Source organism: Convolutriloba macropyga, chromosome 10 (assembly GCF_964194025.1).
Source record: "Convolutriloba macropyga chromosome 10, txConMacr16.3, whole genome shotgun sequence".
NCBI classification, from domain to species: Eukaryota; Metazoa; Xenacoelomorpha; order Acoela; family Convolutidae; genus Convolutriloba; species Convolutriloba macropyga.
Genome location: NC_134477.1, coordinates 11,429,447 through 11,456,751, shown reverse-complemented (window position 1 = coordinate 11,456,751; position 27,305 = coordinate 11,429,447). Strand labels below are relative to the sequence as shown.

The window sequence follows — 27,305 nt, the reverse complement described above, 5'->3', positions numbered from 1 at the left end:
GATTTCGGTCCATTTCGTGCCCAACGTCCGAAAGGGCACGTTTCAACAAATTTCGTGTTTTGTGGAATCGAATGACAAGAAAGTGTCCCGACTTTTCACGACTAAAGCGTGTCCACACTTTTGATATACGACTTTTGACGACGGAATTTAGTTACTCGAAACGTCGAAACTGTAATCTTAAAACATGAGTTATAAAACAAAAACCCGACAAATTTGAGTATGTATAGTCGATTTTTAGACATTGACATCATAATGTCATACGGAACAGAACTACGATAACTTACCATCAACATCGAATGCGAACACTTTGAATGTAAACTGTTCAACCGATTCGCGATCCAATGTCTTTTTCAGTTTAATTCTGGGAACAAGAATCCCATTATTGCCCGGTTTTGATATTACTTCAAATGTATCGATTTCACTTTGATCACAACTGCCCTCGCATTCTAGCGAGTATCTTTTCACGCCGTTTTCATTCGAGTCTAAATCTGTGGCGAATTGTAGAAGAAAAACTGTGTCAATGGGCGTGTTTTCGGGTAACGATAGTGTCTCTTGTTTGGACATAAATTTTGGCGCATTATCGTTTACATCGATAATTTTAACCACGATGTTCTCGGTGATTGAAGGATTTTTGCATTTCAGGCTAACATTTAAAATTATTTGTTGCAATTCGGGATCTTGTCTCCCAGCTAGGATTTCATCAAAGTCAATACTTTCTTTTAAAATAATATCCCACGACCAATAGTCAATATGAAACCAATTTGAGCTCGTTTCAACTTCATCAACTGCCATGCAGTTTTGGGCTATTTGAGACCCGGCAATATTTCCAACAACAGACCCTACTGGTGAATTCTCCTTAATTTCGAATGTCTCGATACTCGAGTCTGTACTGTATGTAACTATAATAACCACCGTAATAACTAATGAGTTAATAACTGATTTTCTAAATAGTTCATGACACGAATGACTGCTTGAAATATCCATTATAACAATCCAGTTAAACCAAACCCAATTAAGTTCTATTCCAAAGATTAAGAATAAGATGACAACATGTAAACAACTGATCAAATTGGTAATAATAAATATCACAATAAATAAATAGTAATAGTAGCCCGTGTAAACCCATCTATACTTCGACAATGTTGCAGTTTTTAGCAAACTGCAACCATAGTTCGACAACTAAACCTTGCAAAATATTTAAAAACTTTGAATGAATCTTTTCAAAAATTGAACATTTCAATAATACAATGGATAAACCGACAGATAAAGGGGAAACCAAAGCATATATCAAAGCGAAAAAAGTTGAAAGGTCAAGAAATCATTTAATTCAATCTGACACAAGAATTTATAATCACTCAAAAAAGATCTGTTTCTAAATTAGGAGGTGACATTTTGGTACAGACAAACGTGTTTAGTACAGATAAGTTTTTCCTGAGCGAAACTTTTTAGTGACAAAAAATGCAGGACAGAACAACTTATCATATTAAAAGCAATCCCAAAAACAAAAAAAAATATTCTGAGATGGAACAAACTCCCGTCTGAAATAGGAAAAAAAAACAAGCGATTTTTAAAACAGCCACTGCTTTAGAAATTTAAACTTGTACTATTTGAAAAAAAAAACGTTTCAGAGGGTATATTTATGTCTAGCTTAAAACGGAACACGTAATAATGGTTTGAAATGTTACACGAGATATTATATAAATCTTATAAACTTTTAAACTTTAACCATCTGGTTATAAGAGTAAATCAATCTCTCAAAAAATAAAGGCTTACCTTGTGGCATAAAGTCTGTCAAAAACTGTGGAGTGAAAATAATTCAAGAAAGGTAAATGAAGTGCGTTTCCTCATATTTTTCCGAGTCCTCAAAGCTAATTTATCAGCGCCCTACTAAAGCGCGAATTGAAAACTTACAAGAATCTTGCAAGGTTTTGAATTCACTTGGAAGACGATGCTACATATTCTTTCGAAACTGAAATATAAAAACCAAAATTAATTCAGTTTAAGAAACCTATAATGTCAAAATGTGCATTATCATTTTGTCGAAATTTTTTACTGAGGAAACACACTGTAAATGAAGTTAATGAACTAATTCGTTATAGTAATTTAGAAATATTCTTTGCTCGTTTGTTGGTACTGCAAGTAAGTTTTGGTTAAGTTGTTCATTCACATCCATAAAACTTTTGAAACTGAAATGTAAATCTGGGAGAACAAATATAACACCCTTCCAAATGAATTCACAACCAAGGTGAACAGTTTCAAAATTTTTGAGATTTTGCTAAACATCAAACAACACAAAAGTAAATTTAGTTCCATCAGCTGAATCTGACAGGGAAAAATGATCTGTAACCGATACACGGTTGAGAATATTTTAATCTTTAATATATGAGCGACTTACATATTAACTAAGTTTTGTCTAAACTTAATAACAGGTAGCTCATCCTCATTGCAGATCAAGACTGAACATATAAACCAAGACAGCTCGGCTGAACATGTAAACCAACATACCTCACAGTTTTTTAAAACTTTTTTGATCTTAGAGAAAATTTTTTTTCGGTTATCAGTATTGCGAAACTCAAGTTGAAGAACTCAAGTTGAAGAACTCAAGTTGAAGCGAACTCAAGTTGAACTCCGCAGCGTCATTGATTACAACTTTTTTGATATGAAAATTTAAAAAAATAAAACCATTATTTTGATACAATTTTGACAGATGTAAAACCAAATGCGTTGCCAGATAATTTGAAACAATATACAGGGTTTAAGAAAGCTTAAATTCAACGATAAACAACTTATTTTTTCTCAGAAACTGTTTTTCTGGAGAAGCACGTTAAGTAAGTTTTATCAGATGCAACTTCAGTTTTTTTTTAGTTACTTTTCACATAATGTTTAGTTAGTTTTTTCTCTTAAAATTTTTAGTAGGAGCTGCATTAGATCTGTGTGGGATGATCCATATTTTATCTCAAATCCTTTGAAGAGCATTTCGAGACATGTTTTTTCAAAAATCTCTTCACACATTTCCATAATTTTTGAAATCAATATTTCTTCACCTCAAAACAGGAGGTGGAACAAAAAAACAACTGGTTTTGCAGCGTGACATTTTCTTATTCTAATTTTAAACTTGACGGACAGAACGTTTTTCGATTATAAGTGCCCTTCCCGATGCCGAATTTTTGCTCATTTTTTTAGTTTACTCAACAAATTTTTTTTTGAATCTTTTGTCAGGACCTTACATATTGTTCCAAATGTTTTAACACCTGAGTTAGTGCTTTAAATTGTTGGATTTCCGTAGTGTATACTGCTAACAGGCATTGAAGTTTTCTTATCGAATGAAACTGCCAACAGTTTTAGAACCCTTTCTGACACTTAAAAAAATTTATACTGTTGTCATTTTTTCTTCTCCAGCTTTTTCAATCGCAACAACGGTCGGTGGGGTCGACTGTGGCTAATTTCCGGCTAATTTTGGCTATTTTTCATTGTCTACACATTTTCGAACGGAAAACTAAACCATAACTCTATATTATATTGAATTCTCTATTTTTTTGTATTTTGTGAAAACAAAGTAAAGTAGAATCTGCGCTTGATGTAATATTTTACAACAACCCATCGGCAAGAATATTACACGTCTTTATCAGATAACCGTTGTTGGCAAGACTCTTGCAAAGGTCTAGCATATGCCGTCTTGGCATCCATGTTGCAAGATTTTCGCAGACAATGGTTATTGACTGAATTTTGAAGATCTTAGCAGATAACAGTCCCATTTTGCGCAGGGAAGTTCTTTGCTAATCGTGCTAAATAGAATTTTAAAATAATCTACCATGTTCATGAATTCAAAAAACCAAAAAACAACTACGAGAAACAAAGTTTATGATTTTTAAGTCATAAACGTCTGTTAAATTTTTGCACTGGTAAGTTCAATCGAAATGAATTTTGGCGGCACAGTGAACGCTCAATAATTTTTGCCAATTTTTTTTAAAAATAGAGGAATTTTTATGCGAAGCTGGTTTTTTTTTCAAGCAAGTTTTCACTTTTTTACTCGTCTACATCGTAGAGTAACAAAAACACCATTTTAGCCCTCATGATCTAGTTTTGATTCATATAAAAAGCATCAGAAATGTGAAAAAGAGGGAAGACTTTATTTATTCGAAGGAAAAATCGCAAAGAAAATGAATTGTTCGTAGGGAGGAGGGCAGTTGGTGACAGATTTCGATGAAATGTAAGATAAAATAAACGCTGAAACTTGTAGTAAAAATATTTAGGTTAAAGGGACTTTTGAGTGTCCCGAGTAATTATTTACAGTTTGAAGCCTAAAAATTAACAATTTGACCAAGATTTTTTCTATTTGACCAAGAATTTTGATGAAAAATCATACTTTTTCTCAAAAATGTGTTTCAGAAAGTTTTCCCTCTCCCTGATTTCTGCTGATTAAAAACTATTGCAAGAAACGATCTTTCTCCGCATTGAACAGGTTTTTTTGCATTATCGAAGATTTCAGGCAATTTGGAGCTCTAAATATTGCAAAATTCAATTTTGAAAATGTAAAATTATAAGCTGAAAAGTGTATTTTTTTCAAAATTCCATAGATGTTTTTGCAAACATTTCTTCTGATTTCATAAGAAAAATCCAGTTTCAAGAAACGAACACAAAATCAACCAAATTCATTATTGAAAAGTAAAGATGGCGATATTTTTGATCTTTTTTAATTGTGATCACTATGTTGTCAGAGCAGAATGTTCAAACCAACCTTCTTTGGTATAATGAACACGGTTAGAGAGTATTTTTTGACAACTTGAAAAATTTAATAAAAATTTACATTTTTTTCTTTGAAAACTACAAGAAAATTAGTTTTCCTTTCTATGTAATTTGAAATTGCACGTGAAATTGAACTTCTCCAGACTTTTGGCGTCTCTGTAATTCGCAAAATTAAAAAAAAGCATTGATTGTGAAAGTCCACATATGAAAAGCAATGAGTCCGCATATCAGCTCATATAAAAATTATGAAAACTTTCCTATTTAAGACACTCCTAGCCAATTCTCGTGCTGTTCGCTATATTCCATGATGTTCGCTACAAATTGCGGTTTTAGTTAAGCTCAAAACAACAACCTCAAGAAGTCCACACTCAGTTTTCCAGGTAAAAGAGTAAAGAATAAATGAACGATGTAACTTTGGTTAAAGATCAGCTGCCAAAAAGAAAATTTAAAAAAATATATATTTTCTTTTTTTGTCGGTGTTTTTATGCGTGTGTTTTGTGTGTGTATGCGTGCGCCTATTTGTTTGTATGCAAATGGGTGCGTGTATATAATTAGTTTGTGGAATGTATGTTAATGATGGAGAAAAGAAAAATCACTCTGTTCATTGAAAAATGAGACACATTAGTGGCCGAATAGAAAAACTGTCAGAAATCTTACCAAATTAGCTAAATTATTTATCCTGAACTAAAAAATTGCTCTTTTAATCATGCTCAAAACAAAATTAAAGGAATTTTTATGCGGGACTAGTTTTTTCTTCAGGAAAGTTTGCACTTTTTTACTTGGCTACATCGTAGAGTAAAAAACACCATTTTAGCCCTCATGATCTAGTTTTGATTCTTATAAAAAGCATCAGAAATGTGAAAAAGAGGGAAGACTTTATTTATTCGAAGGAAAAATCGCAAAGAAAATGAATTGTTCGTAGGGAGGAGGGCAGTTGGTGACAGATTTCGATGAAATGTAAGATAAAATAAACGCTGAAACTTGTAGTAAAAATATTTAGGTTAAAGGGACTTTTGAGTGTCCCGAGTAATTATTTACAGTTTGAAGCCTAAAAATTAACAATTTGACCAAGATTTTTTCTATTTGACCAAGAATTTTGATGAAAAATCATACTTTTTCTCAAAAATGTGTTTCAGAAAGTTTTCCCTCTCCCTGATTTCTGCTGATTAAAAACTATTGCAAGAAACGATCTTTCTCCGCATTGAACAGGTTTTTTTGCATTATCGAAGATTTCAGGCAATTTGGAGCTCTAAATATTGCAAAATTCAAATTTGAAAATGTAAAATTATAAGCTGAAAAGTGTATTTTTTTCAAAATTCCATAGATGTTTTTGCAAACATTTCTTCTAATTTCATAAGAAAAATCCAGTTTCAAGAAACGAACACAAAATCAACCAAATTCATTATTGAAAATTAAAGATGGCGATATTTTTGATCTTTTTTAATTGTGATCACTATGTTGTCAGAGCAGAATGTTCAAACCAACCTTCTTTGGTATAATGAACACGGTTAGAGAGTATTTTTTGACAAATTGAAAAATTTAATAAAAATTTACATTTTTTTCTTTGAAAACTACAAGAAAATTGGTTTTCCTTTCTATGTAATTTGAAATTGCACGTGAAATTGAACTTCTCCAGACTTTTGGCGTCTCTGTAATTCGCAAAATTAAAAAAAAACATTGATTGTGAAAGTCCACATATGAAAAGCAATGAGTCCGCATATCAGCTCATATAAAAATTATGAAAACTTTCCTATTTAAGACACTCCTAGCCAATTCTCGTGATGTTCGCTATATTCCATGATGTTCGCTACAAATTGCGGTTTTAGTTAAGCTCAAAACAACAACCTCAAGAAGTCCACACTCAGTTTTCCAGGTAAAAGAGTAAAGAATAAATGAACGATGTAACTTTGGTTAAAGATCAGCTGCCAAAAAGAAAATTTAAAAAAATATATATTTTCTTTTTTTGTCGGTGTTTTTATGCGTGTGTTTTGTGTGTGTATGCGTGCGCCTATTTGTTTGTATGCAAATGGGTGCGTGTATATAATTAGTGTGTGGAATGTATGTTAATGATGGAGAAAAGAAAAATCACTCTGTTCATTGAAAAATGAGACACCTTAGTGGCCGAATAGAAAAACTGTCAGAAATCTTACCAAATTAGCTAAATTATTTATCCTGAACTAAAAAAATTGCTCTTTTAATCATGCTCAAAACAAAATTAAAGGAATTTTTATGCGAGACTAGTTTTTTCTTCAAGAAAGTTTTCACTTTTTTACTTGGCTACATCGTAGAGTAAAAAACACCATTTTAGCCCTCATGATCTAGTTTTGATTCTTATAAAAAGCATCAGAAATGTGAAAAAGAGGGAAGACTTTATTTATTCGAAGGAAAAATCGCAAAGAAAATTAATTGTTCGTAGGGAGGAGGGCAGTTGGTGACAGATTTCGATGAAATGTAAGATAAAATAAACGCTGAAACTTGTAGTAAAAATATTTAGGTTAAAGGGACTTTTGAGTGTCCCGAGTAATTATTTACAGTTTGAAGCCTAAAAATTAACAATTTGACCAAAATTTTTTATATTTGACCAAGAATTTTGATGAAAAATCATACTTTTTCTCAAAAATGTGTTTCAGAAAGTTTTCCCTCTCCCTGATTTCTGCTGATTAAAAACTATTGCAAGAAACGATCTTTCTCCGCATTGAACAGGTTTTTTTGCATTATCGAAGATTTCAGGCAATTTGGAGCTCTAAATATTGCAAAATTCAATTTTGAAAATGTAAAATTATAAGCTGAAAAGTGTATTTTTTTCAAAATTCCATAGATGTTTTTGCAAACATTTCTTCTGATTTCATAAGAAAAATCCAGTTTCAAGAAACGAACACAAAATCAACCAAATTCATTATTGAAAAGTAAAGATGGCGATATTTTTGATCTTTTTTAATTGTGATCACTATGTTGTCAGAGCAGAATGTTCAAACCAACCTTCTTTGGTATAATGAACACGGTTAGAGAGTATTTTTTGACAACTTGAAAAATTTAATAAAAATTTACATTTTTTTCTTTGAAAACTACAAGAAAATTAGTTTTCCTTTCTATGTAATTTGAAATTGCACGTGAAATTGAACTTCTCCAGACTTTTGGCGTCTCTGTAATTCGCAAAATTAAAAAAAAGCATTGATTGTGAAAGTCCACATATGAAAAGCAATGAGTCCGCATATCAGCTCATATAAAAATTATGAAAACTTTCCTATTTAAGACACTCCTAGCCAATTCTCGTGATGTTTGCTATATTCCATGATGTTCGCTACAAATTGCGGTTTTAGTTAAGCTCAAAACAACAACCTCAAGAAGTCCACACTCAGTTTTCCAGGTAAAAGAGTAAAGAATAAATGAACGATGTAAATTTGGTTAAAGATCAGCTGCCAAAAGAAAATTAAAAAAAATATATATTTTCTTTTTTTGTCGGTGTTTTTATGCGTGTGTTTTGTGTGTGTATGCGTGCGCCTATTTGTTTGTATGCAAATAGGTGCTTGTATATAATTAGTGTGTGGAATGTATGTTAATGATGGAGAAAAGAAAAATCACTCTGTTCATTGAAAATTGAGACACATTAGTGGCCGAATAGAAAAACTGTCAGAAATCTTACCAAATTAGCTAAATTATTTATCCTGAACTAAAAAATTGCTCTTTTAATCATGCTCAAAACAAAAATTAAAGGAATTTTTATGCGAGACTCGTTTTTTCTTCAGGAAAGTTTTCACTTTTTTACTTGGCTACATCGTAGAGTAAAAAACACCATTTTAGCCCTCATGATCTAGTTTTGATTCTTATAAAAAGCATCAGAAATGTGAAAAAGAGGGAAAACTTTATTTATTCGAAGGAAAAATTGCAAAGAAAAAGAATGGTTCGTAGGGAGGAGGGCAGTTGGTGACATATTTCGATGAAATGTAAGATAAAAATAACGCTGAAACTTGTAGTAAAAATATTTAGGTTAAAGGGACTTTTGAGTGTCCCGAGTAATTATTTACAGTTTGAAGCCTAAAAATTAACTATTCGACCAAGATTTTTTCTATTTGACCAGAATTTTGATGAAAAATCATACTTTTTCTCAAAAATGTGTTTCAGAAAGTTTTCCCTCTCCCTGATTTCTGCTGATTAAAAACTATTACAAGAAACGATCTTTCTCCGCATTGAACAGGTTTTTTTTTGCATTATCGAAGATTTCAGGCAATTTGGAGCTCTAAATATAGCAAAATTCAATTTTGAAAATGTAAAATTATAAGCTGAAAAGTGTATTATTTTCAAAATTCCATGGATGTTTTTGCAAACATTTCTTCTGATTTCATAAGAAAAATCCAGTTTCAAGAAACGAACACAAAATTGAACTTCTCCAGACTTTTGGCGTCTCTGTAATTCGCAAAATTAAAAAAAAAGCATTGATTGTGAAAGTCCACATATGAAAAGCAATGAGTCCGCATATCAGCTCATATAAAAATTATGAAAACTTTCCTATTTAAGACACTCCTAGCCAATTCTCGTGATGTTCGCTATATTCCATGATGTTCGCTACAAATTGCGGTTTTAATTAAGCTCGAAACAACAGCCTCAAGAAGTCCACACTCAGTTTTCCAGGTAAAAGAGTAAAGAATAAATGAACGATGTAAATTTGGTTAAAGATCAGCTGCCAAAAAGAAAATTCAAAAAAATATATATTTTCTTTTTTGTCGGTGTTTTTATGCGTGTGTTTTGTGTGTGTATGCGTGCGCCTATTTGTTTGTTTGCAAATGGGTGCGTGTATGTAATTAGTGTGTGGAATGTATGTTAGTGATGGAGAAAAGAAAAATCACTCTGTTCATTGAAAATTGAGACACATTAGTGGCCGAATAGAAAAACTGTCAGAAATCTTACCAAATTAGCTAAATTATTTATCTTTAACTAAAAAAATTGCTCTTTTAATCATGCTCAAAACAAAAATTTTGTTTTTAAAATCTTGTTGGTAACACATATGCAAGATTTTGAAAAAAAAATTATTAGTCCATCATTATCATGATTTTTCAAAAATGACAAACTTTTTGGAAAAGTTTTCAGAAAAAACCGATTCAATTTTTGGTATTAGTTCTACAATCACCAATAGCCTCGACTCAAGAAATTAGCAACTAGTTTTCCAGATAAAACAAATAAGACGTTAATGAACGATGTAAACCATAGTTGCAGAAAAGAAAACTAAAAAAATTTATTTGCGTGTTTCTGATTGTGTGTGTGTGCGCCTGTGTGGATGTTTGTATATGAGCTCATGAGTGTCATTTGTATGTATTGTGCAAGATGTGGGTGTATTTGAAAGATAGAAAAAAGTGTTAGTCTGAGAGAGTTAGATCCTTCAGATATGATATACAAATAGAGATAGAGTGCAAAAACTGTCACATTTGATTAAAAAATAGAAAAAATACATATTATTTGTTAGGAATTGCCGCCTTAACATTGACCAAAAAAAAACCCGGATTTTCAAATCCCCTGGCAACACATCTGCGAGATTTTAAAAAGTAATAAGTTCATTACGATCATGAGAAAACAGAAAAATACCAAAGTTTTTCGAAAAAGTCCTGAAAGTTTTATTTAATAAATTAATTTCAAAATTATAACAACTGATGCAATTGCCTCAACCAGTCCACAAGCAAGTATATCCAACAAAAAAGACCTGCTTTAATGTAATGAACCTTGAGTATAGATCTGAAGCCAAAAAGAAAAATTATTTTACAAGTTTTTTGTTATTGGGGTTGGTTTTTTTGTGAAATTATGTGTTTGTGTAATATGTGTGGTAATTGGGTGTTTGAATGATATTTCTGGGACTGTGTTTTTCAAATTCTACCACACTTATCTTTCTAGAGTGTGCTGAGGAGTTTTCGTTTTTGTCTGCCGAAAAAAAGGCATATATTTTGGTTCAAACAGTACAGATAAATTTTTCCAATGCATATAAGTTGCTTTCGGATATTCCCAACGGTTTGTCTGTCAGAAGTTAATGGTTCTTTTAGGAACCTTAAGAGTTATGTTGGGACATAATGTGCTATTCGCAGACTCGCACGAGCCATCTTTTTTTCTATTATGTCCAGGTTACCATAGGAGAAAAATGTAAATTATCTGTTCGATGGTCATTAGTCACAGTAAATGTAATTGAATTTTTTTTGAAAACTATTTTTAATTGGCGTTTTTCATTCTTTTTTATATCAGGCGATGTTATAACATTAGTTACTAGTCTATCAGAATATATTTGCACAAAAACGATACATGAATTTGTTTGATGATTCTAAATTGGTGAAAGTCATAATATTTTGCTTGAGAGACTGAAACTTCGCAGACAAAAAAGTTGCTATAAAAATGTTAATTTACAATCTAAATGTTGCTCCTTTCAATTTGAAGTTCGATTAGAATGTTAAATGGAACATGTATCACTGCTTCTCAAATTTTGAACAAATAGATACTGAAGTATACGAGAATGCGCCAAAGCTGAAAATCTCAAAATTAATTTAAAAAACTTGTTTGTCAAGGAGATAAATAGCAGAAAATTCAGCGTTCAGTGCAACCCAAAAGCTCCTTTCATAATATCCAATTCTTGTTGCCATTCTAAATTTCTCTGTTCCTCAGATGTTGTGCTGTTCCTCGCATTTGGCACGTCATCTTCCACGTCATGCAAAGTTTCTTGGATGCTTACGTCAGTTACTTGAGGTCCACGAATTACACTTTTCCGTTCATTTGTGTCCCCATCTTGGTTTTCTGTAACATTCAAGACTTGACAGCTATCCTTCTAGAGGCCATAGAGAAACTTTGCTAAAAAAAACTTAAAAACTATTTAAAAAATAAAATAAAATGAAGTCAAAATATGAGAAAATTAACTGTTTTTATTGGGGATGAAGTTTGCAACTTTGTTTCTGTGCAACTTTGTTCCTGTGGCTGATTTTTTGCAACTTTGTTCCTGTGGCTGATTCTGCTTTTAATTCTTTTGCCACTGAGATTTCAAATAGTGCCCTTCAAAAACTATATAAGTTCTTACAAGTTAACCATTCGAATTACACGTTCCTGTAAGTTAACCATCTTTTGCAAGAAACTTGCAAGTTCGGATCTATTCTGTTCCACCCCCCCCCCCCCCCAGCATAGTGAGCATAAATTTTTTATGACCCTCAGGCGCACGTGCTATTTTCTCACATAGTAACGTGCTATATAAAAACATATAATTTGTAACTGGGGGTCATATAACACACTGGGAGGGACAGAATAGATCCGCAAGTTCTTACAATTTAACCATTCGGTGTCGACCCGGGTATTGGATGAGAAATTGATGTGAAACCATATCACGTGTGAAAAGTGAAAAAAAAATCACATCAACACCTTAAGTGTGATGTGTTGTAAGTGAAAAAAAAGTGTGAGCAAAACCTGACATATAATTTTTTGCTTGAAAACAGAAACGATGTCTCACAAAGTCGACGCGATGTTTTATCGTTTCATGGCAGAAATGCTTGAGCGGTTCTTTCCCATTATCCCCTCCCCCCGCCCCCAACCCAGCTTAGTGGTCATATAATTCAAGGCCCCCCAATCACGGTAATTAAACAATGATGGGGGTATACATTTTCGTGGGCGCTATAGTTGGAAACACCAGCTTGAGCTATATGGCATATATGCAAATTGACATAAAAAAACCATTAAACTGACCCTTATCAAGCATACCTTGGTTGCTTGAACGATGCAAAAGCATTCATAAAATCAAAAAGCTAATGTAGTCGAATTAAATCAGGATCTTTTCCGTTTGTGCCCCCCCCCCCAGCTTAGTGGGTGCATATTATTTGCAACCCCCAGACGCACGTGCAATATTTTTACATAATGATTTACTATGTAATGACACGTGCTCTGTCACTGGGGGGAGCATAACGTACTGGGGGGGACAAACGGAAAAGATCCTTAAATCAATATCAATTATCTTGGAAATTTTCCAAATATGAAAACCAACTTACTCTGTTGAGCATTATCAAATCCGGCGACGTTTCCATCTCTATGCTGGATTGGATCGTTTTCATCTACTGCCAGCTCTGCGATTTCAACTTCACTTTGGGCTAAGATATCGTTTTTGGTCAGTGCTTGAATGTCTTCGCTCAACTTCTTTTCATCAATTCCAATTTCTTTGTTCAGTTCCAGATCTTCGTTGTTTTTCAATAATTTCAAAGAAAAAGTTCTATTTTGTATCTCTACTTCGCGTCGTTTGCACAGACACTTAACAGCGATTACTAAACCAAAAGCTAAGACTAGCAGTAATAACAGTCCAACTAAGATACTGATGTTTTTGGCGTTTGTTTCAAAAAGTCTTGTAGCTTTTAAAGCACTGTCATTTGTAAAGTTGCTCATGAACAAATCTGAGGAAAACAGTACCTCAATTGACGTGCTCGACGAAAGTCGATCCAAACCATTGTCTTCAACTTCGACAAACAATAAAAACGTTGCATTTCTATCTTTATTAAAATCATCATGAGATCGTTCACGAGTTCGAATAACACCGGTGGCTTTGTTGATCTTAAATCGGTCTTTTTCAGTTAGAAGATAGAAATTCAGTCGCCCATTTTCATCAGAATCAGCATCGGTTGCACTTATCTGAGTAACTTCAAAGCCATCGTCGGCATCCCACGGGATCTCAATGACCTCATTGGAAGGATTTTTGATAATTGGAATGTTGTCATTAACGTCTAGTTTTTGGAAATGTTTCCTATACCCAATGGAAAAAAGCTTCAGTGACTGTTGAATTTCAAACTTGCAAGTAAGGATTTGGATTCTTTTGCAAACCGTGCGAAATCTTCCAAAAAATTTAAAGTATGAAACATATAAACTAAAATGATTTGAGTATCCGTTGTGACTGTAAGTTGCACAAGAATATATTATTGCTCGCAACAACACTCAGCCAAAACTCCAAGTCCTGATCAATAATACTCCAGGTGGTCAATAGACGTCGTGGATTGACAAATTGTTGCCGGTCACATTTTATTTCAAGTCCTAAGACTTGTGAAGATTTGAAAAACAATCGGTATGATTTTTAAGTCTATGCCATGCTTCAGCATGACTGAGTCAAGTCTTACCCATGATTTGGCTAGTCTTGAACAATAAGTATTTTTTATTTGGGATTTTAGATATAAGTGAAAATATTAAATATAATTAAATGAATTAGCCAGAGCCAAAATTAGCCAGAGCCAAAATTAGCCAGAGCCAATCTAAAGAAAAAAACTTGTTGCAGTTGCTCGTTTTTGCTCATTCTTTGCAAGTGGAATTTTAACAGAAAATTTTTAAACTTGGTATGTATAGCAACCGAAAAATTGATCAAAGCTGCACTAAAAAAATCATAAACCTTGGTTCTACACAATTTACATCCTGGCCGAGACTACATTACACCACAGAGGTATACCCTAAAATTTCGGCCTTAGTAAAATTCGCTCGAAAATTAGATACATAAAATGAACAGCAGACATCCTTTGTATCTTATTTTTGGGAAATTGGTTGCGCCATTCTTGCAAATTCTAAATACTTTAAAGTTGTAAAATAGGGGACAAGTCTTGTAGAACTTTTCCGCTCATTTTAGGTATCTATTATTCGCATTAAAAGTATCGCTAATCCGCAATTGAGACTAATTATACGCGCGCTTTGAGCATAAAAAGTGATTTAGTACTTTGTAATAAGCACTTTGGTAAAGATTTAATTGAAGCTTTCAAATCTCTAAAGTGATTTAAATACAAGCAGTCACAAAAACTGACTTTTCTCCGAAAAATCCCTTGCACATCAAAGGTTTTGTATATCAATGTGGGACTGGCCGATTTTAATAGATCGTAATAAATAGTACTTATAAGTAGTAATAAGTGGTAATAAAGTTCTATAAGTAGTAATAAAGTAGTAATAAGTAGTAATACAGATTGATAAGTGATACCCTTTTATAAGTTACACCTTTTAATAAAAAGTAATAAAGTATTAATCAAGTACTAGTATTACTAATGAAGCTTTAATAACCAATTTTAAGCTCAAAAACGTGCATTAAGTTAGGTTTAATTGCGGATTACAGTGCGAAATCGAGTTACGTTGCGTGCGATTATTGAATGGAGCAGATTCGTGATACAAAGCTGGCAAAAATAGGATATATAGCTTGTACTTTTAATTCGCGGCTAAAATTTGAACACGTTTGCAAACACATGTTGCGCAATTCCTTTCAATTTTGCCTATTTATGCTAAAGTAGCTATTTTTTGCAATATTGTTACATTTTCAGTTGATTAACATAGGAAAAACACGAGATACACAGATCAGGCATATTTGCCCGTGACGATTTGGTTATACCTCTGCGGCGTAATGTTAGTTCAGACTTTTCAATTCTTATCCAAATTTGTTTCAAAAATTCTCATTTAGGACAAAACGGGATATGATTGGCCCTTTGTAAATTGGGACATGATGAGATAAAGTAATGATCCCAAGCATGCCATTTATTTGAAACAATGCTCATTGAGTCTTAAAGTCTTGTAGTGAAATGATCAATGGCCCATTTTTTTCATAGAAGATTCGGCAGATTGCGTTAAAACGGATTTAATATCCTGCCAGAATCTTGCTAAATTAACATCACTTAATGAAGTGTCATTCTGTATTTATCTTTTTTACCCACGCAACCATTTATATTTACCATTTTGTGCCATAATTTGTTTAAAACAGCATTTCTTAATCCAAAAAGGGGACCTCATCCAAAATTTTGGATAGTTTTCTTCTGGGTAGGACAGGAAACATTTCCTATTATGTCAACTCTGAAAGGTATGACAGTTTTCTTTTTCAATTCTGTGTTTTCTTCCATCGCTTGAATCGACAAATCAATCAATATTTTGTCATTTTCATAATCAAATGTATATGAAGAAATGAGCGTGCCATTATGTTTATTTATCGTAAAGAAATCTGATCGAACTCCAATTAATGAGTAGACAATGGTTGCGTTTGTTATGTCGTAATCAATAGATTTGAAATTGGCAATCTCTTGACCGGTTTTTGTGTTTTCAATGAGTTGACCGGAAGCTGGTGGGTTAATGAACTTCGGTGGAAAATCGTTGACATCAGTTAGTGTAATCTTTACATTAGTTGAGCTAGATTTAGGAGGGTTACCTGAAACTCAAAACGTGATCTGTTTCCTAGCATTTGTATGCCTCTGAGAGGTGTTTTCAATTCTTCTTTATACTAGTGATTGCGGATTTTAGTGTTTTTGTTATGTGTTTGGTGCATATCTCCCGAATTGTGATGTACGAGACAAAAATTGCTATAAAACAGATATCTTGCGAAAAATACTTTAAAATTTCTAAAAACGTGTGGTAAAAAGCGCTTAATGTAGTGAATTTAATGAAAAACAACTTAAATACCGAAAACCATTAGTTCTCATTAAAAAAAATCACTGGAATTTTTTTGAAATTTCACAAATTTGCAGCAGATTCGTATAGCAATCGACTGTGAAAAATATGAATGAGTTGAACAGCGTTTGGTACCGCTGTTGTGGCCTTTTTTAAAAAATAATTACTGGTAATTTCATTGTGCTAAAAAATTTTGGAAAATGAATTGAAAAACTGATAAACCGCTTGCAATGAGCCAACTGATATATTCAAAAGAGTACCTTTGGAAAATAAATCTTTGACTCACATATATTAAAACAAAATTTTGTTTGCCAAGCCATGTCTAATTAAAAACAAGTATAGCACTGCCATCAAGTTATGTGGTATCGTTACTTTAAAACATCTGAAAAAGTGTGGTAAAAAGTGCTTAATGCTTAATGTGGTGAATTTAATGAAAAATAACCCGAATACCAAAACTCATTACTTCTCGCAAAAAAGTCACTGGATTGACTGTGAAAAATGTGAATGAGTTGAACAGAACTTGGTACTGCTGTTGTGGCCTTTTTAAAAAAAATTACAGTTAATTTCATTGTTTTAATCATTGCTAAAAACTTTTAGAAAATGAATTGAAAAATTAATAGAGCGCTTGCAATGAACCGACACCGACTGATATATTCAACAGAGTACCTTTGGAAAATAATTACTTTTGACTCAAATTTTTTGATACAAAACTTAGTTTGCCAAGCCATCTCTAATAAAAAACAGAGATAACTCTGCCATCAAGTTATGTAGTATCATATACTTATCTTAAAACAGGCAAAATGTCACGTAGAATCCTATAATATCAATTTGCTTGCTTTTGGAGGCGTTTTATCCGCGTTCGATGTGGCATTTTACTTTTTTGCGGAAACTGTGATATAGTATACATTGGGCCATTAATATTGTAGTGCAAAATCCCTTAATTTTACTTAATCTTTGATTTAGTTCAATTTCATCATTTTAATTCTTTGAATTTTACTGAATCTTTAAATTAGTTCATTTTCATCATTTTGTTCTAATTTGTTCAAATCCTGTTTGAAGATCAAATCTTCCTCATTCATGCTTGTTAAATTTGTTTATCTAAATTTGTGAAACAATTGTCTGTTGACACTGTCTAGTCATTCAATTTGCCGCAACTTTCCAATTTTAGTTATGATCAAATTGCTGACCACAGTTTGGTAGTTTTAATTAATACATTCTTCTCGAATCTAATTTCAAGTTTAGTTGTCTCTTTTCAATCCAAAATTCGTTCAGCTAATCACTCAATTTCACAATACAAGAATAAACCTACTTTTGATAAGCGAACTATTAGTGTATATTTGAACGCTGAATTGGCGACGCCAAATTCACTCTGAAGTGATTTTTAGATAAACGGATATTGAAAGCACAAAATTAATAGTAAACTCGTTTTACGAAATCCCTAATACTTTTGTAACAAAAAGTATCCTGATTTTGCTCCGCCAATCAATTCGGCTGCAGTAAACGATTTTTGTACGACATGGCGCAGTCATCTCGCGAATCCCGAAAAACCTCGCCTTCAATAGAGCCATATTGGGAACGGTCTACATCATACCCTCCAATACGTTGGGAGTAGTGGCGCATTCAAGTAAAACTGGCAATACTTGCACGAGAGAACATCACGCTGGACAAGCTCTTAAATCCAAAGCCAACACATTTACGACTACCGGTCGAGCCGACATATGAAAAGGCCATCAAAGATTCAACAGAGGATACGGAATGAGATCGGCAAATCCGGAATAATCAATTGAAGCTTCAATGGGAATTGAAATGCCAAAAATTAACGGAGGCAGGCGTTTGGTGTGGCGAACGACCATGGTCTTTATGAAACCAAAAGTGTGTTTCGCTCCTGTATCTCAGTATCGGAACGGAAGGAAGACGTCTTCTAAAAAAAAATTTCCCCATGATAACCTCTACGACCTCACTACCCTCAAACTTTGGGAGATGATGGAAATAGCTTTCATACGACCGAGGAACATCACCTTTGACCACTATGTGTTTTTCTCAAGGAAGCAGAAAAAGGGTGAAACTGTAGAACAATTTTACAGCATTTCGAAAGAATTAGGGGAAAACTGTGATTTCGAATATCGAGAAGAGGCGATAATCAGGGACATCTTCATCACAAAAATTTTGGATGATGATATTCAACGGGAAATCCTCCGTGACACAGTAGACCCAGAAAGAGCTCTCAGCATAGCAGTCAAAATGGAGATGGATCATCAAAATCAACAACCGATTTCATCAAACAACAACAACAATGACAGCAGAACTGGCAGTGCAATCAATGCAATACAACTTTTCAAGAGATTTCACGGCGCGAATACACGTGGAAATCAATCAAACTGAACTCCACTCAATCGAGCAACGTTTGGCGAGTGTACAGGTTGTTGTCAAAATTGAACTCCAACACATCGTCAGGTTTGCCCTGCTCTGGGTAAGAAATGCAATCATTGTGGTCTATTTACTAATTTTGCAAAGGTATGTCGGAAAAAATTAAATAATACACAAAACTCTCGTCAAACTAATTGCATCAATACTGTCGAAATTTCTGGAATTCTAGTACAAAATACACAATCGGAGAATCAAAATGTTAATTATACAAACCTTTAATTCTGATTACGATTCCTCATACGATATTGATGTTGCAATGGTGGAAAGCCTTAATACACCACCCATTGAACTGCAAAATATGACGATAACAAATGGAAATACGGATTTCCATTTGCTCCTCAATTCCGGATGTGGCTGCACTATCATAAAAATGGCGATGGCCAAGGAAATAATGTTCAATTGAATTAAGAACAAGGGTCAGACCACTCCGAACTGGTCAAAAAACCACTCGAATTGAAACCTTTTTCTAACGCTATAGTTGAAGCACTCGGAACATTAAAAACGCCAGTACCTTATAATAATCGGATAATTCAAAATGCAAAAATCATTGTAGTTGCGGACGGTTTTAGCCCATTCTTGGACGTGATCTCTTTGATCAATTGCGAATAACTATTTCAAAAAAGCCTTGCCCGAACACTGAGATAAACAACGTTGAAAATCCTTGTGCAATAAAAAAATATTTCGCAAAAGAAATTCCAGATTTAATTTCAAGAATTGGACAATCGAAACATAACACTGTCAACTCAAAGTTTCATAGAAATTATCGTATTACACACCAAAGAGGGAGAAAAGTGCCGAACCATCTTCAACCAAAAGTAAAGATTGAACTCGAAAAATTGTTAAATGAAGGCATATAGAAAAACTAACAAATTGTTCACACCAGTTCTTCATATCTCCAATAGTTATATCAGTCAAAAAAGACCAAGCAATCAAAATCGACGTGACTCCACAATCTTAAATAAAGCTGTTCACAAAAATAAGTACCAGATGCCGAATATCGATTTTCCAATTCAAACAATTTCACAAACACTGTCAATTGCACCGCAAGAAACGGCTTATTTTACGACACTTGATTTTCAGTAGGCGTATAGCCAACTAAAATTACATAGCGATTCGGCCCACCATTGTAAATATAAACTTGTAAGCGGAGATATGACCGGGACATATCTCTTCAAAAACGGTATTTTACGGAAAAACGGACATGCCTGCCGAATTTCAAAAAGCAATTGATTGTACACTCAGCGGCCTAACCAATACATTATAGACGATATACTGATAGGAAGTAGCGGCAGAATTGAACTTCATCTCGATCTCGTACGCAAATGTTTAAAAGAGTTAGATGCAGAAAATGTTCGATTCAACCTCGCAAAATGCCATTTTGCAAAGGAAAAAATTGAATAGCTCGGCACAGCATCACTCAAACAGGCATAATACCATTATCCAATAAAATTGATGCAATTGAAAAATTATCATCACCCTTAAATCTCAAAAAATTACAATCCTTTATGGGATTAATAAATCATCTGGGAAAATTTATCCCTAATCTATCTCTATTGTGTTATCCAATTAGACCTCTTCTTAAGAAAAACACAAAATTTGTCTGGACAGATGACCATGAAGAACAATTTAGGTTAATCAAAACGAAGATTGCTGGAACTGCGGAAAGTAAGCATTTTAATCCCGATCTTGAAACATGTAAAAAATGCGACGCTTCTCGCAACAGTTTGGGTTGTGCATTAGAGCAACGAACTCCAAACGGTTGGCACGATTTTTAAATTCAGTAGAAGATCGTTATAGCATCAATGATTTAGAACCATTGGGTTTTGTATGGTCTATCTATTATTTCAAATATTATCTTTGTGGTATGTCATTCACTGTGATAACGGATCACAGAGCTTTGCTATCAATAATGAGAAAAAACAGAGCTAACAAATCTTAAAATAGTCGTCTAACAAGTTGGGCCGACAAACTATTACCTTTTGACTTTACAATAGATCACCTTCCCAGATCAAAAACGGGACTGGTTGACTAGATCTCACGCGAATCACAACAAAAAGACGTTAATGTTTCTGCTGATGAAGAGCAATTCACAGTTGCTAAATTGTACGCAATTAAACGTAGCGCGAAACGCTTTTGATTAAATGCGGAAAGTTATATAGATTTTCCGACGCCAAATCCGTTTATAAAACAAACCTCAAATACTCCACATTCCAGTAACATATTAAATAGTAAATTTGCACTGCGAAATCGAGAATATTCTGCGATTACGGAAAATGACAAAAAAAATTAGCAAATTAACACCAAATAACTTAAATTCTAATACCCAAATCGAGAAAGCAAACATTCCACACTCGCTTTTTGCCTGAAATCAATCCACAAATCAGTCGAATAGAAATCTCAACAATTTCCAACGAGTAGCCAGCCAACTTCAAAACGTTTTAATGATGTCGAACTCAGACAAAGAAACCCTCATGCAACTGAAACATTCCACACCATTCAAAGTACGGCTTGCCGATGAAGCAGTCCCATCCACAGCTCTCTCAGTACCAGCAGCACCATCTACCCTAAACACGGACACTACAATAGTTACTTTGCCGTCCGCAGCTGACTTATATACGGATGCCTTTAACTTTACTTTGTCAAAGATATTTTCGAGTTTTCTGATGGCGAGCCTCACATCAAACGACGCAATCCTCAAGGAGATCAGGGACTGTGTACTTACAGAAAATGAAGACAGGTGCCGACAAATATGACCTTCCATCCATAGTTTATTGAAGGATCTTCATGTAAAATAAGGATGTGTTTATAGACGATCGCATCGCATCCCCAACTCAATTAAAGGAGCTTATGTGGAAGCGATACATGCGACACACCCAGCGAGTTCGAGGATGACGGACATGCAACACATGCATGGTGGTCGTACATGCATCCTGACATCATCACAAAAACGCCAAAATGTAACCCTTGCGTCAAAATTGCTAAAAAATTAAAGTCTATTGTTCCTGCTAACAAATGGGCCTCATTAAAATTGTGCAAAGTATCAAATGAAGAAATTCAAACTCATTTTGGTGGACCAATTTATAATGAAAAGAATAAAGAAGTCTATTTTCTTGCATGTATAGATCGATTTTCTGAATTTCCGAGGGCAGAGGTTTTTGATAAAGCAAATGCAGATAATAGTTTGAAATTCCTTCAAGAATTTGTTTTGCTACACGGAATAACTGGTTCAATTAGATTAGATCAAGCGCGGTGCCAAACTGGTCATCAAATTTAAGCATTTTGTAATCAAAATAATATACAATTAATCGAAGCTCCAATACACGACCACAGAGCAATCGGACTAGTTGAAAGGCTAGTTCAAACAATCGCTTAGCTTGTATTGAAACGGCGGCGCGAAATCAATTTAACTTGAAAGCATCAATAAACTCTATCATTTATCAACTGCGTATCTGTCGCCAAAAGACTATTAATATCTCGCCTCTGGAAGCACATTTTGGTAGAAAAGCGAATACTCCTCTAAGTAATATTTCAACTAAACCGGATCCAAGTGCTCTCGCATATAAACCAATTTTATCAAAATATTTAGACATGGAGACAGTTCGTTGTGAAGAGTTGAAATCAGAGGACCATTGGGACACGGAAGAAAGAAGTGACATCGAACTAGAAGCAAACAGAGATCGACTAAACAAAGATGCGGTTCAACGAAGCAATGTCGATCCTAATAAAAATCACGAGTAATACCGCGTCCAGATGTTTTTCTGGCAGTACCCACAACGGAGGCTTCGCTAACAGTAAAATTAGCAAAGAAAAAACCTAAATTTAAAAGATCCTAAAGAATCTGGACGGTTTTTACGAGGTTTTAGCACCTGGTTCATCGGTAATCAAAATAGATGCCTACACGTTCATAAAGAAAGAACCGAGGAAACGTGAAGTCACAATTAGAAACTCTGATTTCGGTAAATTTTGAACCAAGGCAGAGAGATAAACAGAGTTACATATTCATGCCAATAGAAGACCAAAAATACCATCAGGAAAGATCACAGAGGATCTTATAAACCAGCACGCAAGAGAGGCAAGACGTAAGTTAGAGAGAAAAAAAAGATGAAACACAAGAAAATCGCCGATGATATGAGCGCAGTCTGTTCAATCCATTCAAATGTGAAAAGAGCGTTGCCAGTACGAATGGCAGTAAAGCCGAAGAAAAGCCTGGTACCCTCACCACCACAGCCAACAGCAGAAAGTGTAGTCGATTTCGCACCGCCATTTGCATTACCATCTGCATCTATAGTAATTGTGGAGCCACCAACCCGACCCAAGCGTAAGGCAGCAATCAAAGCTACTGAAGCACTACAACCGACTCAGAGAAGAAAGCAGTCCTCTCCATCAATAATCGAGTCTGATGAATCATTGGCATCCACACAAACATGTTCACCAACAGCTTCATCAACTTCGGCACCTTCAATTCAAAAACGAAGACAATTGATTAAACAATACTAAATACAGAACAAATTGATTGTGTCTACGGTTCAAAAAGCTGCCATCAATAATCAAAGTGCAGAATCCGATTTTACAGTAGGACCCTGTTGGGCCGTACAATCATTCCCAACTCAATACTACGTCTAATAATGAAGGACCTGAAACATCAATGACAGTTGAGGAGGCGGAACGTATCTACGAAAGCGACTCTGATTAAACTCATTACAAACGTTAAAGTATTATTTATAGTAACCAGTACATATTTTATTAATTTTCTGATAAACGACTTTGTTGCTAATTTTTGTTGAGGGGAAAAAGTTATATTGTATACATTGGGCCCTTGATATTGTAGTGCAAAATATCTCAATTTTACTTATTCTTTGATTTTGTTCATGTTCATCATTTTGTTCTTATTTGTTCAAATCCCGTTTGAAGATCAAATCTTCCTCATTCATGCTTGTTAAATTTGTTCATTTAAATTTGTGAAACAATTGTCTGTTCACACTGTCTAGTCATTCTGTTTGCCGCAATTTTCCAATTTTAATTATGATCAAATTGCTGATCACAATTTGGTAGTTTTATTTAATTCATTCTTCTCGAGTCTGAATTCAAGTTTATTTGTCACTTTACAGTCCGAAGTTCGTTCCGCTAATCACTCAATTTCACAATACAAGAATAAGCCTACTTTTGCTAAGCGAACTACTAGTGTATATTTAAACGCTGAATTGGCGATGCTAGTTTCACTCTAAAGTGAAACTTAGATAATAGGATGTTCAAGCACAAAATTGTTAGTAAATTCGTTTTACGAAATCCCTAATACTTTTGTAACAAAATATATCCTGATTTCGCTCCGCCAATCAATTCGACTACAGTAAACGATTTTTCTACGACAGAAACCATAAAAAAAATGTCATTAACTCTAATTATCCCTATTAAGCCTCCAAAAGCCTTGTTTGTTAAATCCTAATAGATATACAGATTTGGTATAACAAAAGATGCCTATGTAATTTAAAGGTTTTAGCAGCATCAATTTGTAGTTAACGTGTGGCGGTAAAGGACCAAAATTAAATCAAATAATCTGAAGAAATTGAAAATTGTACGTGGTTGAAACTTTTTTAAGGGTCTGAATCATTTCCAGAGAGCAATTGCAGTTTTGATCTGCGCCATATGATACTTTACATTTTCAGCATTTTATGAAGCAGTAACTTTTGGGTTTTCCGGGTAGTACATTTCATCTTTTCTTTTCAGAGTAGTACCTTTCTAATTTAAGAGGATAGCGCTTTTTGATCTCAATTGTAGTTCTTTTCTTCATTTTATCGCAACAGTTTTCCCATTTTTAGAGCAACACTTTGTTGCATTTTAGGGTTGTTTTCCTCTAATGGTGGAGGGTATAAAAACCCGTTTAAATTTTGCAGTATAGAAAAAGGGTATAAAATCTAATGCAATGGGCAGGTTTCTGGAGACGGTCGATATAAAACAGAGCAAAAGGAAAGGAAAAACAGTACGCTTAACATATCAAGAACTGGAGACTAATTAAATAAAAGAGTATTCTAGGTTGATGTCGTTGTAATGCCATATGAAAAAATCTTTTCTTGTCTATTCATTTTTGCAAACACGTAAAGTTTGTTATACTTATTCTCGTCAACTTGGCAGATAGTGTAATCTGGAATCTCAACGAACTTTTTGTAAAGTGTAATTGTAGTTAGAAGGAATTGGCATAGCGTTTTGAAGCAGGTAAGAACTCTCCCAACTGCAGAATTGCAAGTAAAATATACGTTCCAAAAAAGCACCTGAATAATTCAATTCTTGACAAAACTATGTTTTTACCTCTTGTTTTGCGTAATATACCATAGTTATGATTTTGGAATTTTTTGCAATAACAGCAAAATATATATCCAGGTTTTTAAGCGCCATCAATAGTGGACTTGATATTATGAAGTTTAACAAAAACGAAGGAAATTTTGTACCATAGTTATGATTTTGGAATTTTTTGCAATAACAGCAAAATATATATCCAGGTTTTTAAGCGCCATCAATATTGGACTTGATATTATGAAGTTTAACAAAAACGAGGGAAATTGTGTTGCAAAAAGTGTCATAATTTGAAGCCAATTTTTCTGCAGATCTAATGATTAATTTTTCTGCAGATTAGTTCAAATGATTGCGAGCTATGAGGTTTCTTTCCGTACTAATGTCTTTTGTCCAAATTTCGAATTCCAGATACGCAATGCATCGGTTCACGAACTATTTGTTCACCGTCTAGAACTGTAGATTACACACAGAAATGTGAATCTGATACGAATTCTGAAAAAATCAACGTAATTTATTGGCGATTGCTTGTTGCACATTGAAAGCTGAGGTAACTATGACGAAAAAAAATAATGTTCGTAGTTTACTGTTGTAAGGTAAATTTAGGCTTGTTCTTAAGTACAATATATAACTTTTTTTCAATTCAACTCTGAATTCAACAATTTTCTTAAAAAAAATCACTGCCTTTAATGCAATCCCCGCTAAAAAACTTAAATTTTTGCCTAATATGATTTTTTACCGCTTTTCAATGAGCGCAACTTTGAATTTTTTCCCAGTAGAATTGAGGTTCTGCCTCTCAAAAAATTTTCTAGCCTGTATGTGAGCAACTTAGATTAAAAATTGCTCTGACGGATATGCGACGCAGTGCTACAAGACGAAGCTAGGCTAATAGATGAGTTTCTAAACTCAAACATATATCAGGGCGCAACCAACATGAAAAAAACGCGTAGGATACATATAAATTTTTCCTCAAAAAGTTTTGCCTGATGAAACTTCACAGCCAGTTTACAAGTAAGAGCTGTTGAGCCCAATAATTGGATAACCAACTGATCTCAAACGTTAAATGAAAAAAAAAACTGTTCTTGTCTATTCATTTTTGCAAACACGTAAAGTTTGTTATACTTATTCTCGTCAACTTGGCAGATAGTGTAATCTGGAATCTCATCGAACTTTTTGCAAAGCGTAATTGTAGTAAGAAGGAATTGGCATAGCGTTTTGATGCAGGTGAGAATTCCTTCAACTGCCCCATAAGTACTCAAAAATTGGAGGACAGAATTGCAAGTAAAATATACGTTGCATAAAAAGCACCTGACTATTTCAATTTTTGACAAAACTATGTTTTTACCTCTTGTTTTGCGTAATATGCCAGAGTAAAGATTTTGGAATTTTTTGCAATAATAGCAAAATTGATATCGAGGTTTTTATGCGCTATCATTAGTGGACTTGGTATAATGAAGTTTATCAGAAACGAAAGAAATTGAGTTGCTAAAAGTGTCATAATCTGAAGCCACTTTTTCTGCAAATCTTCAGTTCAAATGATTGCAAACTAAGGTTTTTTTCCGTTCTAATGTTTTTTCTCCAAAATTCGAATTCCAAAAATGCAATGCATTGGTTCACGAACTATTTGTATGCCGTCAAGACCTGTAGATTACACACAGTAATGTGAATCTGATACGAATTCTGAAAATATCAACGTAATTTATAGTCGATTGCTTAATGCACATTGAAAGCAGAGGTAACTTTGAAGAAAGAATATAGAGTCCGTAGCTTACTGTTGTATGGTAAACTTAGGTTTGTTCTTAAGTAAAATATATAACTTTTTTTTAAATTCAACTCTTTATTCAAAGCTTTTTTAAAAAAAAATTATCTGCATTTAATGCAATCCCCGCTAAAAAACTAAAATTTTTGCTAAGGATGATTTTGTTACCGCTTTTTTCAGCGCGCGCAACTTTAAAGTTCCGTTCCCTGTGGAATTGAGGTTCTGCCTCTCAAAACGTTTTCTTGCCTGTATATGAGCCACCTAGATTAAAAAATGCTTTGACGGATATGTGACGCAGTGCTACATGACGGAGCTAGATTACTAGATGAGTTTCTAATCTCAAACCCATATCAGGGCGCAACCAACATGGAAGAAATGCGTAGGATACATATAAATTTTTCTTAAAAAATTTTGCTTGATAACCACTTTACAAGCAAGGACTTTTGAGCCCAATAATTGGATAATTAATTGAGTTCAAACGTTAAACTCCTTCCAAATTTTCGAACGGAGTATATTGTCAATTAGAAAGTAGATTTAATCAAAATTTCTTTGCAAACGCACAAATTAAATCAATCCTTGCACAAGTTACTGATATTGGCAGTTAATTAGATGGGAAACGCTAAACAAAGTCGAGCTTTCAGACAGATTCCAATCGATATTACGCAAGTCCCTGCAAAATTATTACGAAATTCTTTCT

The 27,305-nt window shown here is 33.8% G+C and overlaps 1 protein-coding gene and 1 pseudogene across 1 annotated transcript in view; one reads left to right on the top strand and one right to left on the bottom strand.

The window, feature by feature from the left end:
- The window catches only part of LOC142348566 (dynein axonemal heavy chain 7-like), a 460,211-nt pseudogene that overhangs the window by 253,040 nt on the left and 179,866 nt on the right, over window positions 1-27,305 (top strand).
- The window catches only part of LOC142348497 (protocadherin Fat 4-like), a 35,464-nt gene that overhangs the window by 4,037 nt on the left and 4,122 nt on the right, over window positions 1-27,305 (bottom strand). Inside the window, exons 3-5 of the mRNA XM_075399873.1 lie at window positions 12,744-13,466; window positions 11,322-11,511; window positions 285-1,159 (exon numbers count right to left, since the gene is read on the bottom strand). Coding sequence (XP_075255988.1) covers window positions 285-1,159; window positions 11,322-11,511; window positions 12,744-13,466 — 1,788 coding nt within the window. The remainder of the gene's footprint in view (window positions 1-284; window positions 1,160-11,321; window positions 11,512-12,743; window positions 13,467-27,305) is intronic.